We start from the raw sequence: 17261 nt of genomic DNA on the forward strand, positions 1-17261 counted from the left end.
AAGCAGGAATATTTGTCAAAGGTTCTATTACAGACCAGCTCTGCAGAGGCGGGGACAGGGTTGCTCCTCAGTAGGGCCTGGCCCGCACAGCCCCCTGTTGTACGCTCTCTGCGCCCCAGGAGGCAGCCTCCCAGGTCTCCCTGACCGTCCTGCCTGCCCTGGACGCCTCTGTCCAGCCTGGTCCTGAGCTCCAGCTCTGCCCGGCCACCTCCCCTCAGTTACTCCGCATCTCCACCCAGGGTCTTCCCTCTTCCTAGTGCCCTTCTAGCAGCACTTCCATCTCTGGAGGCTGAACCCTAATTCTGTTGGCATCCTTCTGGGCCCAGCACCGGCCCCCTCCCTCCCCCAAACAATGGCTCGGCCTCCCAGGCAGCTCCTCCCGCCCCAGTGTCTCTCTTTGCACCTGAGTGATCTTCAGAACTTGTCCAGAACGCTGTACCCCAGTCTGCCTGAGCACTCCAGATAATGGCCCATCTCCTTCCCCCTCACCAGCCCTGGTGCCCTCTGCCTGCCCCTCTCGGTCCACCTTCCCCACACATTGTCTGCCTCCTGGGCCACGAGGCTTTGCTCCGTGGGAGGAAAGACGGTGTGCAGGCCCTGGGCCTGAGGGTTGCCCAGCAGCAGGGGAGGGGCACGAAACACCCCAGTTCTGGGGCAGTTGTACCATTTCTTAAATGTCCTGGTCTGAGGCCCTGGGCTAGTCACCAGCTTCTCTATGGCTCAATTTCCTCACCTGTAAATGGTGGGTGGGGGGTGGGGGGACTGCACTCGGGCCGAAGGCGGGGCTCACCAGTTGGGGGGGGCAGCAGACTCAGGTTGTGGAGACACTGGTCGCCATAGAGCTTCCACTTCTCAAACAGGAAGTCCATCACCTGAGCGGAGGGGGCCTGTGGCTGGGGGGACAGATGGATGGACAGAGGGGACAGACTGGCGTCAGCATGAGGGGCAGGCAGGCTGGTGGGACGGGGGGACTGACAGCAGCGCTCACCTGGCAGGCCAGCAGCAGAAGCAGGAGGAGGTGGGGGCAGCGTGGCAGGATGGGGGGCATGCCTCTGGGCAGCTGCCCCCCACATCTGGCTGGGGTTGCACAGCTGGGGCAAAGAGGTCCTCGTAGGTGCACTCTCCCCTGGGGGCTGCTGAGTATCAGAGCAGCAGGGTCTGTGCAGGGACACCCAGGAGTGAAGAGACCCAGCTGGTCTCCGTTGTGATCAGCAGGGTGTCCTGCTCCCCTAAAACCATCCCTCTGAGTCTCCGAATCCTACTAATGAAGTGGGAGCTGGGAGGGAGGGGATGCCAGAAATGGTCACTCTGCCAGTGGCAGGTTGGGGGTCTGGCCCTGCGCCTGGGGGTTCTGCCCAGGGTCCTGGGGGCTGCTCCATCTCACAGACCGTGGCTGTCTGTGTGGCGGCTCTGACAGTCCCAGAGCCCCTCTCCCACATGTTGGTTAAGCGGCCCCAGTCCTGCCTGGTACCAAAGATGTCAGAGGAGGGAGCAGCCTCCCTAGCTGCCCAACTCCTCCCTTCGGCTCTCGCTATTTTTCCCACCTATTCTTAGCTCCTGGGAAAGTCAGCATGGCAGGCTGGGGCAGGGTACCAGGACCATCCATCACTTGGTCCCCAGGGGCATGGTTATCAAGGGGACCCTGGGCCAGCTCCCAGACTTGGCAGGGGCCAGGAGTGCCAAGCATAAGCTTAGGGTGGTCCCTGTCACATCCATGCCCCCTTGCCCAGGACTGGGGTGTCTAGGTGCTCCCTTGGGCCACGCCCAAGACTCCGGCTGGGCCTCCTGGGTCCCATGGGCCATAGCACGCAGGCAGCTGCAGCGCATTCCTTTGAGATTAGCGCTGCCAGCTGCCGGGGGCTCAGACACAGGACCCCTGCCCTCGTGGTGCCTGCAGGGGGGACCTGAGGTGCCTGGTCCTGTCCGGAGCCTGCACTGGGGGCATCGGCAGCCCCGTAAGTCATCGTGTCACTGCTTCCACAGTCCGTCTTCTGAGCCACTGAATTCCACAAGGGCAGTAGGAAGGGGCTTCCTTTGGGGCCTAGGGGTGGGGCACCTAGGAACTACTCATGCAAGACCCCTTAGGGCTGTGGATGGCACCCTGCCACAGAGTGAGCGTGTGATGGACCAATGGATGGACAGATGGACGGAACTGCCTGGCTGGAAGGCAGTGCCTGGGAGAAGCCAGGGAGAAGGTGGGGAGGAGGGATGCAGGCTGTGACTGAAGGTGGAGGGTTGCTGGACAACCCTGGATCTCAGCCGCCTCCCATCAGAGTCCAGATGGGCCCTCATGGGGCCAACTCACGTGGGCTCCTCCGTGATTCACTCCTCACCCCTAACGGGACCCTGAGATGCCACCACATGGGGTGGGCACCTAGACCATAGCCTGCTGTGGGGCTCCTCATCCTGGCCCTTGGGCCACAGCGCAGGTCAGGCCTGGTGAGGCAGGGCCCAGTAGTCGCTGGTCTCCAGGCCCTGGTCCAGGTGGAGGAGCCAGAGCGGCGGGCCTTCTCATGGGAGTAGCCCCCAGGTGGGTGGAGGACAAGGGGCAGTTCAGGTGTCCCCAGCCCGAGGGGCCTTATCTCCTGATTCTTATCAAACAGCCCGGTCTTCTGCCCTGCCCTTGCCCACCGAGGCCACGGAGCCAGGTGGGTGAGGACCACTGTGACCAGCTGCTGGAGGAGGGGAGGTGGCTGGGAAGGCTCAGGGAGACAGGGGCAGCCTGGATGGCTAGAGGCTCTGGGGGCAGGGCAAGGGGAGAGTGACAAGGGATGGCTGGGGTGGAGTAGACAGTGGAGATGCAGGCAGGGAACATGGGGAGGAAGGATACTGCCCTCTGCCCAGGGGCCCTGCAGCCAGTGGTGAAGGGAGGATGAAGCTGCGGGGATAGTCCAGTGAGGAGCTCCAAGGCAAAATGTCAGCCCCTCAGAGTCCAGCTGGGGTGTGGTGGCCAGGCTGTACCTCAACTTTCCCATCTGAAAAGTGGGAGTTCACCTTGCTGACCTCCTAGGGCTATTAGGAAAACCCAAGGTAGGCGGGGCCACACCCAAGCAGCCTGCTTTGCAGCTAGGGGTCAGTTAGTCTGGGAACCACAGAGAGAAGCTGAGCCCCGGGGTAGAGGGGAGAGAGGGATGGGCTGCCCTGGGGCCCCTCCTTCACTGCCCCTCCAATGGCAGCCAGAGCAGAGGAGTAGGGAGGCCTTTCCATAACCCCTACTCCCATCCCTGGTCTGGTATGTGGGGTTGGGAATCCTTGAAGATTCACCCCACACAGTTCAGCACCTACAGATCACAAGCTGGTACCCCAGCTCAGAGCACCGGTGGCTCCGCGTCCCTAGGGATCAGGGCCTCAGCACCCCCCAACCAATACAAGAGGCAGAGGATGATACCTCTCACTAAGTCTCTGATAGAAACACAAGGGGCAGAAGTGGATGAGGCTCCCATGCCTGTCAGGGGAGTACGGGCAAGATATCTAGACACTTCCCTGAATGAGGACTGGGCAGAGTGTGGGGCTGTGGAACGACTTTCAGCTGTGCAAGGCTGAGGTTCTGAGGTCCCTGCCCTGAGCACCCAGGTGTGAGGCTGCCGCCACAGGAGAGGGTGACATTGCAAGGCCCAGTTCTGGTCCTGGGACCAAGGGTAAATAATTCAACTTCTCAGAGCCTCGGTTTCCCTACCTGAAAAGTCCCTGCCTCCTCAACACCATGGAGGACAATGAGATTTGCCACTTGAAGGGAAGGACAGATTATCACGTGCAGGCCCCCTCCCTTCCGTGGGGGACACTGCAACCCCAGAGGCAGCCTGCCAGTCCCAGGGATAAATATTTGTTGAATGAGTGAGGACTGAGACTGGGATGCGGAGGTGCCGCTCCAAGCCTCCCATTGGCCTTGGCGTCAGGGCTGCTGTTTTCCACCTTATTACCCTCCTGGCACGGCACAGGAGCCGGTGGAGGCGGGGGACTACCGGCCAGGGACCAAGCCTTCTCCCTCCATGGACCTGGAGGCTTCGCTCCCTCTCTGGCCCTGGACTGCACCTGCCCAGCACAGATAGCTCAGGATCAGAGACTCTGGCGGAGTGGGAAGGAGGGCCAGCTTTCCCCCGGCCCCAGCCCACCCCCTCCTCTCTTTCCCAGCCCCCTCTCTCCACCACGGGCTGGCTGGCCGGCAGGTGTTCTGTCTCCCCGCCTGGCAGAACGCACCACTCCTGGGTGCTCAAAGCTCAGCTTTTTCTCCAGTTTCCCCTGGGGATGCCCCAGGACTTCCAGACCTGCAGCTGGGGGAGGGGCCCCCAGGTTGGGTGGATCTCCATGGAGAGTGGGGTGCTGGTCACCCCAGCTCCTCCCAGGGTCTGAATAGGTGTGGTTGAAGCCTGCCAGCCTCTGATGGGTATGGGGGTGGGGGGTGTTTGTGAAACCAGAGCAAGTAGCGGAAGGTCATGGCCCCAGGGCGGGATCAGGGGCCACAGGTTGTTGACAAAGCTTGATTCCTGCGTCCTCCTCCCACTATGTGGGGGCAGGGCGGGCCTGGATGTGGGCCAGGGTGCTACTCCCCCACCAACCCTCATCCCCCAGCACAGAAGGGCCGAAAACAGCCCGGACAGGTCCTCGGAGTATGCGGGCGCCCAGACCTCAGGAGTCAGTCCGTTTCTGGTGGGGGCAGAAATCCTGCGGCCCAGAAGTGTGAGTGGGGGCCGCCGGAGAGGGAGGAGCAGGCAGGGCAGTGACCTGCCCTCCCTGCGGATCACAGTGACAAGTGTAGGCTCCGCGGATGACGCCCCTCGGCCCCTCCGGGGAAACCCGGGTAACCAAGATACTGCTGGAGAGCTTTGGGTAGCAGGGGCCCGCTGGAGGGAAGCAGGGCTGCCCTCCGCGCCTCTGGGGGTGTCTCCGAGGTTCTGTGTATGCGCGGGGCGGGGGGGGCGGGGAAGCGGGGGTGCTGGAGGGAGGAGTCGGGAGCGGAGAGGGGCAGCAGGACAGCGCGCCTGGCGCTCACAGACACCCCACCCTTTCCCCCGAGACGCGCTCCCCAGGGAGGAGAGGACGGGGGAAGCGCTGAGACCCCCAACCTTCTCGATAGTGCGGAACCAGGTTGACCGTCCGAGCTGGAAGGGCGCATCCTGGGGTTGGGAACGGGGTGTCCGACGGGGATGAGGACGGCGACACCCGGGGCCCGAGACGGCCCACCTAAGACAGGGGTCCACGCCGGCCAGTCCCGCACTCCCGCCTTCGGCCCCCGGCCGGGAACGTGTCCTCGAGCCTGGCCCAGGTGCTCACCGCGCGCCGCTCCGGCCGCTTCGCGATCCCCGTAGTCCTCCGCGCGCACGGGTTAGGGGCCGGCCGCCGCTCGTCTCCACGGCGCTGCCAGATCAGGGTCGGCGCCGGCTCCGCGCCCGCGCCCCGCGCCAGCCTCTAGCAAACTTTCCGGCGGCTACGCTCCGCGGCGGCGGAGGGAGAGGAGGAGGGGGCGGGGGCGGGGCGGGAGCGGCCCGAGGGTCCCCGCCCGCGCCTCCGCCCTCCTGCCGCGCCTCGGGGAGCGACTGCGGGCCCGGGAGCCCCTGCCCGCAGACCCCTCCCCGCGCACCCGTGCCCGACTCCTGCCTTGCGGACTCCTACCCCACGGGGCCCTCCCCGCGGCCCCCGCCCCACAGAACTCCCAACCCAGAGCTCACTCGGCAGACCCCCGCCCGGGCGAACCGGGCCGGCAGAGGGCAGCTCCCCGCGGGGACAGCAGCGGTGGATGGACAGGTGCGGTGTGTGGCGGGCGCGCGGCCGGGGGTGGGGGCTGTCACTCCACAACCCTTCCTCTCGTCTCCTCCGCGTTCCTGGGCCCTCACAGCTTCTTTCCCGGGTACTGATTGTCGGAAGGACTGACCCCCCACTTACCCCGCACCGTGGCTCCTAGGCGACCCTCCCACCGCGCCGGAGTGGAGTGGGCGGCCAAGGCGGGGAAGGGCACCCTGGGGTGCCTCTTTAAGCCCGAGGGTCCCGCGCCATCTCCCTTAAGCACCCTTCAGCACCTTTCATCCAACGGCACAACCTCTCCCTCCAGGACGCCCCCCCCCGCCCCGCCCCACACACCCCAGCAGTCAGCCCCCAGTGACCGCAGGGTCACCAAACCCCATGCACATTTTGGGGCCTCATCTTTCCTGGCCTTTCAGTATCTGGGGACATGGATGGTCATGCCCTCCTTCTGGAAAGTTCTCCCATGGCTCTGGCTTCCAGGCTGGCGTTCCCACCTCCTTCTCTCTGCATTCCCCTCCACTTTCCCTTGAACAGTTCCTAATGTTCCCACTGCCAGATGCGCAGGTCCCCACCAGGACCCTTCTCCCCTGACCCGTTCCCATCTCCTGAATGTACCTCCTCTGCCCGCCCACCCGCTGCACTCCTGGCAGGGATCTTGAGGTCTCCAGTGCATCGCCAAATCCTGGTTCTCCCTCTCGCATTTCTCTGGAATCTCTCTGGGCTACCTCTCCTCTGTCAACCACTGTCTGGCCACCATCACCCTGGGATGCCCTCCCCGGCCCACTGGGTCAGCTCTTTTGTTAGACGCTGTCCTTTGTCTTTGGGGCCCTTCTCCCTACTGCTATTTTGGGGGACATTGGAACCCATGGTTCTCCCCTACCCATGGCTCCCCCCTCCCTCCAGCCCCCAGAGCAGAGCTGAAGCTGGTCCCAGCACCCTGTGACATACCCACAGGTAGCTGGTGCTTGGTAACCTGACCTCCACACACCTGCCCTGCCGCTGTCTGAAGGCTCAGGAGGAGAGGCATTTCTGGGGGTGCCCTCCAGACCCCCATTCTTACCAGCCCACCTGGAACCCTGTCCCCAGAGCAGCCTGTTTTGGTTCAGGCAGTCGCCAGAGGCAAAGGTCAGAAGCAAAGGTCAGAAAGTCTGGCCTGCTTGCACAGGGCTGAATGTGCAAGTGCTGGATGCAGGTGCTGGGGGAGGGGAGCTTTCCGAGATCGGTGCCCCCAAACCCCCACCCCCCATCCTCCTCTCCCCTTCCCTTGCACCCCTCTTCCAGCTCTGCTCCCACTTCTCTTGGGGCAGGGCACCCGTACGGGCAACAGAGATCTGCGTAGGTACCCCCTACTCTCCCTACAGCTGTGATCGTGGGATCTTGGGATCTGGGTGGGCTCCTGCCTGTGAGCAGGGTCACTGGCACCACTCTGGGTGGCTGTGAGGCTCAGGGGAGAAGCTACACGTTCTTTCTGGAGGTGGGATAAATCTGAGGAGCTGGGAAGGTCATCCCTGCTGTGTGACCTTCAGAGAGGCCCTTCCCTCTCTGGAACTTATTTTCCTGAGGAAATTCTGGTTGGGTGGAGGCCCAGCAGTCTGGGGGAGGGGCTGGGTGGCCCGAGTTGGGTTCTAGCAGGAAGAGATGTGAAAGAATAAATGTAGAGTTTATTCATAAATGTATGAAATGGGGGGGCATACCTGAAATGTGTGGATACAGTGGGGAGCAGAAGGGGAGGGAGAGGGAAGAGATGGGGGAGGGGGTGCCTTCCTGGGCTGGGCCACCTTTATTTACATAACTGAATTCATAAGACATAAATAGAGCAGAAACTGGGAATGAAGGGGGCTGGGCCTTCCCACGGAACATTGGAGGCCTGGGGAGTGAGGAAGGGGTCTGTCCATCACTGAGTCCCTGAGGGTCCCGATGGGGGTGGCACCCTGGAGGTGTGCTGGCTCCTGTGTGCCAGGGCAGGCCGGGGTTGGGGGCTGCCCTCCACAGCCACAGGAGTGCTGTTCCGTCTGTCTGCGCTGTGGGCTCTGGAGAGTACACCAGCAGAGCTCAATTCAGGCATCTGGCTGAGTGTCATGAACTGGTACTGTGCACAAAGCCTGGCAGGGAGAACCAGACACCCCAGCATCGAGTTCTGGGCGGGAGATGTTGATAAGTGGCCAAGAAAGAGGTGGCCAGATTGGGTGGTGCTGAGCAGAAACCCAGGGCAGAGGGACCCCCCCAGCGCATCAGGACCCAGAAAATGTGGAGCTGCAGGAAAGGATTCAGGGGGAAAAGAGATGGTGCCCCCAGACAGAGCTGCTGTTAATGTCGCAGGGTAGTTCCTTTCAGGTCTCTTTACTGTTGCTTTTTTAAAATTAATTAATTAATTAATTGTTTTTGGCTGCGTTGGGTCTTCGTTGCTGCATGCGGGCTTTCTCAAGTTGCGGTGAGCAGGGGCTACTCCTCCTCGTGGTGCACGGGCTTCTTATTGCAGTGGCTTCTCTTGTTGCAGAGCACGGGCTCTAGGTGCAAGGGCTTCAGCAGTTGTGGCACGCGGGCTCAGTAGTTGTGGCGCATGGGCTTATTTGCTCCGCGGCATGTGGGATCTTCCCGGACCAGGGCTTGAACCTGTGTCCCCTGCACTGACAGGCAGATTCTTTTTTTTTTTTTAATTTTTTAATTTATTCATTTATTTAGTTTTTGGCTGCATTGGGTCTTCACTGCTGCACACAGGTTTTCTCTAGTTGCTGAGAGCTGGGGCTACTCTTTGTTGCGGTGCACGGGCTTCTCATTGCGGTGGCTTCTCTTGTTGCGGAGCACGGGCTCTAGGCGCGTGGGCTTCAGTAGTTGTGGCTCGCGGGCTCTAGAGAGCAGGCTCAGTAGTTGTGGCACACAGGCTTAGTTGCTCCACAGCACGTGGGATCTTCCTGGACCAGGGCTTGAACCCGTGTATTCTGCGTTCGCAGGCGGATTCTTAACCACTGTGCCACCAGGGAAGTCCCCTACTGTTGCTTTTGACAGAGTTTTGTGTCCAACTTTCCCAGCATAGCTGGTAACATAAGCATTTCCCCATCTTAATAAGAGGTCTTCTCAACACCATGGTACCTGGGCACTTAGTATTCTATTGTGTGGATATGTCAGACTTTACTCAACCATTCACAGGCTATAGGAATCAGAAAAGGGAACAACCCAAAGCCCCAGCGAATGGGCACTAAGCTGCATCCTGGTGCCTCGCTCAGACATTCTTGAGAGACTGAGAACCAATAGAAAAGAGGACACTGGATGAAACAGAGCTAATGCAGAGACGAGCTAAATGAAAGAGTCCTTGTGAGATTTAAAAAAAGAATCTAAAGGGCTTCCCTGGTGGCGCAGTGGTTGAGAGTCCGCCTGCTGATGCAGGGGACACAGGTTCATGCCCCGGTCTGGGAAGATCCCACATGCCGCGGAGCGGCTAGGCCCGTGAGCCATGGCCGCTGGGCCCGCGCATCCGGAGCCTGTGCTCCGCAATGGGAGAGGCCACGACAGTGAGAGAAATCTAAAAACTTAAAAATTTAATGGAAGGATTGAAAGAATGAGTTGAGGAAATCTCACAGAAGAAAGAACAAAAATCTGAGAGACAGAAACTAGGAAAGCGAAAATAAGAGATGGTGGAGGATCTGTGCAGAAAGTCTAGCACTTGAGGGACAGAGTTTCCAAAATGAGATCAGAGGAGGAGGAGACAACTGTGAACAAATAATACAGAGCTCTTCCCAGAACCTCTGTAGTGGAAAAGCCGCCAAGCGGCCAGCACAGTAAAAACAGCAAACCAGCTAACGGATTCAAAAACTCCACCACGTTGCATCATCATGAAGTTTCAAAGTCATCAGAATAAAGAGAAGATATTGAAAGTTTCTAGAGTGTGAACGTAGGTCTCCCGGAGAGGGCACTGCTCAGCATGGCATAAGACCTGTCGCCAGCAGCCAAGCGAGCCATATTCCCAGGGACAGGACTTCTCACCTCACATCCTCTCTCCAGGCCCACCATCCTCCAGGTCGTGCTGCAGGTGCTAGGGCAGTATAGGACATTTCCAGACACCAGAGGACTCTTACTTCCCATGCAGCTCTTCTTAAGAAGCTCCGAGGTTGAGCCACCCAGCATGGAGCGGGGTGCCATGCCAGTCAAGAAGATACTGGATTTTGAAGGCTTAGTACAAAAACAGAACGTAAAGTATCATGAATTGTGTGTGCTGGTCACATGTTGAAGGGATCCTCTTCCTGACAAATTGGTTTAAATAAAAGGTATTACTAAAGTTAATTTCACCTGTTCCTTTTCCTTTTAAAAAAAATTTTATTTATTTTATTTATTTATTTTTGGCTGCATTGGGTCTTCATTGCTGTGCGTGGGCTTTCTCTAGTTGCGGTGAGCAGGGGTTACTCTTTGTTGCGGTGCACGGGCTTCTCACTGCGGTGGCTTCTCTTGTGGAGCGCGGGCTCTAGGCACGTGGGCTTCAGTAGTTGTGGCACATGGGCTCAGTAGTTGTGGCTCGCGGGCTCTAGAGCGCAGCCCCAGTAGTTGTGGAGCCTGGGCTTAGTTGCTCCACGGCATGTGGGATCTTCCCGGGCCGGGGCTCAAACTCGTGTCTCCTGCATTGGCAGGTGGATTCTTAACCACTGTGCCACCAGAGAAGTCCCCCCTTTCCTTTTTAAATGTGGATACAAAATATTTGAAATGACTCATTGGTTCACAGTTGTGCGGCGTAATATTTCTGTTGGGTGGCGCCCTCTAAAGACGCCAAGAGACTGTATAAATAAGGAAATGTAATAACAGCCTCCACCCCCCCTTCCCCAGGCTGCCCACCGACCCTTCCACCAACAAAATGTACACAGTTGCGGTGTGAATGCAGATCATTATGCCTCTGGATTGAAGGGGGGCGGAAGGGGTCAGAAGCAGGTGGGAGGGCCCGTGTCTGGTTGGGGTGCCAGGAAGTCGGGATGATGTTGAACAGTGCAAATCAAGACTGATTCAAACATGGATTGAGCCCCTGCAATGTGACAGGCACTGTTCTGGATGCTGGGAGACAGAGGGCAGCTGACAGCAGAAGGAGGCAGACGATACACAACCCAACAGATCGGTGTATTCCTACTGCAACGTGAGGTTCTGAGGAGGGCTGTGAAGAAAATACAGCAGGTGAGGAGATAGAGTGAAGAATGTGGCTACTGTAGGTATATTCTTCTTAAAGTCCCGGATGTTCCCAGACCTTGCCCAACCCTCCCCCTAGAACTCCCACTGCCCTGAATTGGGTGTTTCTCTCTCAGTTTTTCATACTTCTGTTAAACGAATATAGGAATGATTCATGATATCCATGGCATGTTCTTTTTTTTCTTTTTTTCTTGAAGTATAGTTGGTTTACAATGTTGTGCTAGTTTCAGGTGTGCAGCAAAGTGACTCAGTGATATCTACACCTGTATTCTTTTTTTTTTTTTTTTTTTTTTTTTTTTCTTGCGTTATGCGGCCCTCTCACTGTTGTGGCCTCTCCCATTGGCGGAGCACAGGCTCCGGACGCGCAGGCTCAGTGGCCATGGCTCACGGGCCCAGCCGCTCCGCGGCATGTGGGATCTTCCCGAAACGGGGCACGAACCCGCGTCTCCTGCATCGGCAGGCGGACTCTCAAGCACTGCGCCACCAGGGAAGCCCCACCTGTATTCTTTTTCAGATTCTTTTCCATTGTAAGTTATTACAAGATACTGAATATAGCTCCCTGTGCTATAGAGTAGGTCCTCGTTGTTTATCTTTTTTATATATAGTAGTTTATCTTTTTTATATATAGTATCTTTTCTATATGTAGTACTGTTGATCCCAAACTCCTAAATTTATCCCTTACCACCCTGATTCCTTGATTATTTAACTGCGTGATATTCCAGTGTCCAGGGAAAACCCACCTGCTTTGTTCATGTTTCTGTTGGAGGACATTTGGCTTTTCTTCCTCCCTGTCCCTCCTTTCCTTTCTTTTTTTGACCATGACAATAGAGCTGCAAGGAACATTGCGGGACAAGCCTTTGGTGCACGCAGGGGGCAGGGTCTCTCCCGGGGAGGGGTGCTGTGAACTGCTGTGCTATCAGGGGGTGCACATCTTCACATCTTCAGCCTCACTAGATATTGACCAATTGTTTTTGGAAATGATGAGCCCATTCATGGTCCCACCAGCAGGGTTTAAGAGTTCCCGTACATACACTCACTAACACCATATTTTATTTTCAAATGCACATATGTATTAATTTCATAGCATGTGTTAAAAGTCAGGTTTATTGAGGCATGATATACTCTTGAAAAATGTACAATTGAATGAGTTTTGACAAATATATAGTCATGTAACCACCACAGACAAGATATAGAACATTTTTGTTGCCCCCAAATTCCCTCAGGACCCCCTGTAGTCTGTCCTCCTCCCACAGGCCCCTGGCCATCACCCACCTGATTTCTCTGCCTATAGATCTGCCTTTCCAAGAATACATATAAATGGATTATGTAGCCTTTTGTACCTGGCTTCTCACTTATTGCAAAGCTTCTGAGATCCATCCATGATGCAGCTTGTAATAATGGTTCCTTCTGTTTATTGCTGAGTCCTACTCCACCGGATGGGTGGCCCGAGGTTTGGTTATTCGTCCAGTTGGTGAACATTTGGGTTGTTCCCAGTTTTTGGCATTGTGAATTCTTCTGCTCTGAATGGTTGTGTGCAGATCTTTGTGTGGACACGTGTTTTCCTTTCTCCTGAGGAAACACCTCGGAGTGGGACTGTGGTTCCCAGGCCCTTGACCAACTATAAGAAACCGCCAAGCTCTTGTTCTGAGCAGCTGCACCGTCCTGCGTCCCCCCTCCCCGCCTCGGCCCCTCGGCTCTCTCGGAATCTTCAGGATTTTTGGTTGTTGATTCTGATTTTTTAGCCATTCCACTACATATATAGTGGTATCTCATTGTGGTTTTGGTTTGCATTTCCCCAATAACTAATGATGGTCAACATCTCTTCATGTGATTCTTTGCTGTCTGTATGTCTTCTTTTATGAATCACCTGTTCAAATCTATTGCTGATTAAAAAATGGCTTTTTAGGGCTTCCCTGGTGGCGCAGTGGTTGAGAGCCCGCCTGCCGATGCAGGGGACACAGGTTCGTGCCCCGGTCCGGGAAGATCCCACATGCCGCGGAGCGGCTGGGCCCGTGAGCCATGGCCGCTGAGCCTGCGCGTCCTGAGCCTGTGCTCCGCAACGGGAGGGGCCACAGCGGTGAGAGGCCTGCGTACCGCAAAAAAAAAAAAAAAAAAATGGTTTTTTAAAAAATTACTTATACATTCCAATACAAGACCTTCACCAGGGCTTCCCTGGTGGCGCAGTGGTTGAGAGCCCGCCTGCCGATGCAGGGGACACGGGTTCGTGCCCCGGTCCGGGAAGATCCCACATGCCGCGGAGCGGCTGGGCCCGTGAGCCATGGCCGCTGAGCCTGCGCGTCCTGAGCCTGTGCTCCGCAACGGGAGGGGCCACAGCGGTGAGAGGCCTGCGTACCGCAAAAAAAAAAAAAAAAAAAAAAAAAAAAAAGACCTTCACCAGATACATGTTTTGTAAATATTTTCTCCCGTTCAATGGCTTGCTCTCCTTTTTTAAAATTTTATAAATTTATTTACTTATTTATATTTGGCTACGTTGGGTCTTTGCTGCTGTGCGTGGGCTTTCTCTAGTTGCGGCGAGCGGGGGCTACTCATTGCAGTGCGCGGGCTTCTCATTGCGGTGGCTTCTCTTCTTGCGGAGCACGGGCTCTAGGCACGCGGGCTCAGTAATTGTGGCACGTGGGCTCAGTAGTTGTGGCTCGCGGGCTCTAGATCGCAGGCTCAGTAGTTGTGGTGCACAGGCTTAGTTGCTCCGTGGCATGTGGGATCTTCCTGGACCAGGGCTCGAACCCATGTCCCCTGCATTGGCAGGCAGATTCTTAACCACTGCACCACCAGGGAAGTCACTCTCCTACTTTCTTTTTTTTTTTTCTGGGGTCTCTTTCTGGACTCTCTCTACTATTTCATTGATATGTATGTCCATGTTTATGTCAATACTACACTCTCTTCGTTACCATAGCTTTGTAGCATGTCTTGAAACTGCGTACTGTGACTTCTCCAACTTTTTTCATCTCACTGTTGCGGCCTCTCCCGTTGCGGAGCATAGGCTCCGGACGCGCAGGCTCAGCAGCCATGGCTCACGGGGCTAGCCGCTCCGCGGCATGTGGGATCCTCCCGGACCGGGGCACGAACCCGTGTCCACTGCATCGGCAGGCAGACTCTCAACCACTGCGCCACCAGGGAAGCCCTACAGTTGATTTTTTGTTGCTGATTTTGTATCCTTCGACCTTGCTAAACTCACTTATTAGTTCTGCTGGTGTGTGTGGATTCCTTGGGTTTTTCTATGGAGATGACTGTGCAGTCTGTGAGAAAGGACGTTTTCTTCCCTTATAATCTGTGTGCCTTTTATTTATTTTTCGGTAACTTATTGTATGCGCCGTGACCTGTAGTACAACCTTCAGTATAAGTGGCCAGATCTCATATTCTTGCCTTATTCCCAATCTTTGGGGGAAAAGCATTCAATTTCCCACCAGTAAGCATTCAATTTCCCACCAGTAAGTATGATGTTATTCACAGTTTTTTCAGAGTTGCTCTTTATCAATTTGAGAAGGTTTCCATCCACTCCTAGTTTGCTGAGTCTTTTTTAAAATCATGAATGGATGTTGAATTTTATCAGATGTCTTTTCTTTTTTTTTTGCTGCACGCGGGCCTCTCACTGCTGTGGCCTCTCCCGTTGTGGAGCACAGGCTCTGGATGCGCAGGCCCAGCGGCCGTGGCTCACGGGCCCAGCTGTTCCGCGGCATGTGGGATCCTCCCGGACCGGGGCACGAACCCGTTTCCCCTGCATCGGCAGGCGGACTCTCAACCACTGCGCCACCAGGGAAGCCCAGATGTCTTCTTTTTTATGAGATTATCTTTTGATTTGTCTTTCTTAGTCTATTGCTGTGCTGAATTATACTGATTTTCAAATGTTTACCAACCTTGCATTCCTGGCATACATTTCACTTGGTCAAAAATATTATCCTTTTTATATATTTCTGGGTTAGATTTGCTAACATTTTATTAAGGATTTTTGCATCTGTGTTCATTAAGGATTTTAGTGTGTAATTTTATTTTCTTGTAATAAGAAAGTTGTCTGGCTTTGGTATCAGGATGATACTGGCCTCGTAAAATGGGCTGGAAAGTACTCCTTCCTCTTCTGTTTTCTGGAAGCCTGTATAAAATTGGCATTATTACTTCCTTAGATGTTGGTGGAATTCACTGGTGAAGCATCTGGGCCTGGAGCTGTCTTTTTGTAGGAAGGCTTTTAACTACACATTCAATTTTTAAAATAGACATAATGCTATTTCCCTAGATGTTGGCCCATTGCTATTTGAAATTATTATGCCGATTTTTAGTACCACTAGCAGGATTTAAGGGTCTCTGCTGCGGGAATTCCCTGGTGGTCTAGTGGTTAGAACTCTACCCTTTCGGGGTCTCAGTTCCCTGACTAGGGATTGAACCCAAGCTACAGCCGTGAAAACCCAGTATCCTAACTACTAGGCCACCAGGGAACTCTCAGTATTTTCTTAAAGTAAAGCAAAAGGGTGCTGAGTCACAGCTGGTGGAAATGTGTCTGGGATGGAGTGGACCCTTCCTGCTGGGGCAGCTCAGAGCCAGGTCCCTCCTCCCAGGTGTTCATTGTCATTCCTTCCTGACCTGCCGGCTCCTCCTCCCCTGATCTTGATTTTTATTACAAAAGAAACTCCTGCAGGTGGCCTTCGCTGGCCCTACTGCTCTCAGGCCTCAGCAGCCTTCCTGGGCTCCACTGCCACGGTCCTGGCTGGTCACTACTGAGCCCCACTCCAAGCGCATCCGCTCCCACAACCACAAGCCCCCTATCCGGCTAAGACTGCCCCTCTTTGGCCTCCATGGGGGCCTCCTCTGCCTCTTGGACACCATGGCCGCTCTCCTGCTGCCAGGGACCAACCCCCCACCGAACTCCCCTCCAGCCTCCATCTGTGTCTTCAAGATAAACTGAGGCTCTGGTGGCCACTGTGCACATGGGCGGTGCCCAGACTCCACCCCCAGAGGGCAGGTGGCATGCTCAAAGGTGTTGGGGAGCCGGCGACAGGGAGATGCCAGGCCCCCCATGACCAGCCACAGCCATCCCCAAGTCTAGACAGCCTCTGGGGCACCCAGGACCTGTCCCCACTCACTGCTCATCTCCTGGGAGCGGCAGCTCACCCGCCAGTGTTTACCCGGCTCCTCCGCAGATCAGGCTCCCGGCCAGCCCCACCTACACGCCCTCTGAATTCTCCCAACCAGTGGGTGGTGAGGACGCATCTGGCCTCTTTCAGAGAAGGTAAACGGAAGAACTCAAGCCTGCCGAGGACCCTTGCCGAGGGCGGGGGCGGTGGAAGCCCAGAGCCCACGTCTTGACCAAATGGGATACTGGGCCTGGAGACCAGTCTCTGTGGAGGGCTGGGGTCCCCACTTCCATTTTATAGATGGGGAGCCCGAGGCTCTGGAGGTGAAGTGGCCGGTCCAGGGCCTTCAGCCCCCTGGAGCCTGCCCTGGGGAGGGGCCCTGGTCCCGGCTTGCACAAAGCAGGGCTGGACTGAGGGGCGCAGCATCCTCCCCCCATGGCCATCGTTCTCTCCCCGAGTGACCCCCACCCTTTGAGTCCTGGCCTCTTGTCTTGCCAGCTGCCTCTCGCCCTGAGCCACCATCAATGTTGTTAGGCTGAGCAAAGTCACATTAGGTGGCATCCAGCACGGCTCAATCAAATCAAGCCACTTAGAGGGATGGCAGCAGCAGGAAGGGGCCCTAGGGCCACCAGCTCTACATGGGGCCAGGCTTGGGTCAGCGACAAAGCAGCAGGGTTGGGGGCCGGGCAGCATTGCCGGGGAGGCCAGGGGACAGGTGGACAGGTGGTGCTTGGGAACAGAGGGGCAGCATGGCAGGCGGCCCCTGACCCAGGAGCTCAGGATGATGGGGGCAGACAAGCCCAGGCCCCCATCTGGGATATCAGGGCAGGATGCGGAGCACAGGTGAGGTGGGAGCAGAAGAGGCACGGCCCCCGGGGCTCCTGCAGAATGATCCAGGCCAGGTGGGACCAGGGGGTGGGGGTGTGTGACAAGGAGGCTGGGAAGGACAGGGAGGGGTCCCTCAAGGCTGGGGGCCAGGATGTAGGGAGTTAAGCCTGGAATTTTGCTTGAGTCAGACTCGCCCAGAAGCACAAGCACATATGGGTTGTTCTCACTTCTTCCCACCATATCGTGTCCTTACAACCTTCGATGGCTCCCCTGTGCCCCCAGGACTGAGTTTTCTCCCAGTGATGCACAGACGGCCCACAGGCTGGCCTGGCTGGCTTTCATCAACTGGCTTGCCCTGTTCTTTTTTTTTTTTTTTTTTGCTGTACACGGGCCTCTCACTGTTGTGGCCTCTCCCGTTGCGGAGCACAGGCTCCGGACGCGCAGGCT

General features: G+C 56.5%; 1 protein-coding gene across 1 annotated transcript in view; it reads right to left on the bottom strand.

The window, feature by feature from the left end:
- Positions 1-1048, bottom strand: part of GCGR (glucagon receptor) — a 5872-nt gene extending 4824 nt beyond the window's left edge. The window contains exons 1-3 of the mRNA XM_007462319.1: positions 989-1048; positions 791-893; positions 4-40 (exon numbers count right to left, since the gene is read on the bottom strand). Of these exons, the coding sequence (XP_007462381.1) occupies positions 4-40; positions 791-893; positions 989-1048 (200 nt within the window). The remainder of the gene's footprint in view (positions 1-3; positions 41-790; positions 894-988) is intronic.
- Between the last annotated feature and the right edge of the window lie 16213 nt (positions 1049-17261).

Source organism: Lipotes vexillifer, unplaced genomic scaffold (genome assembly GCF_000442215.2).
Source record: "Lipotes vexillifer unplaced genomic scaffold, Lipotes_vexillifer_v1.1 scaffold1691, whole genome shotgun sequence".
Classification (NCBI taxonomy): domain Eukaryota; kingdom Metazoa; phylum Chordata; class Mammalia; order Artiodactyla; family Lipotidae; genus Lipotes; species Lipotes vexillifer.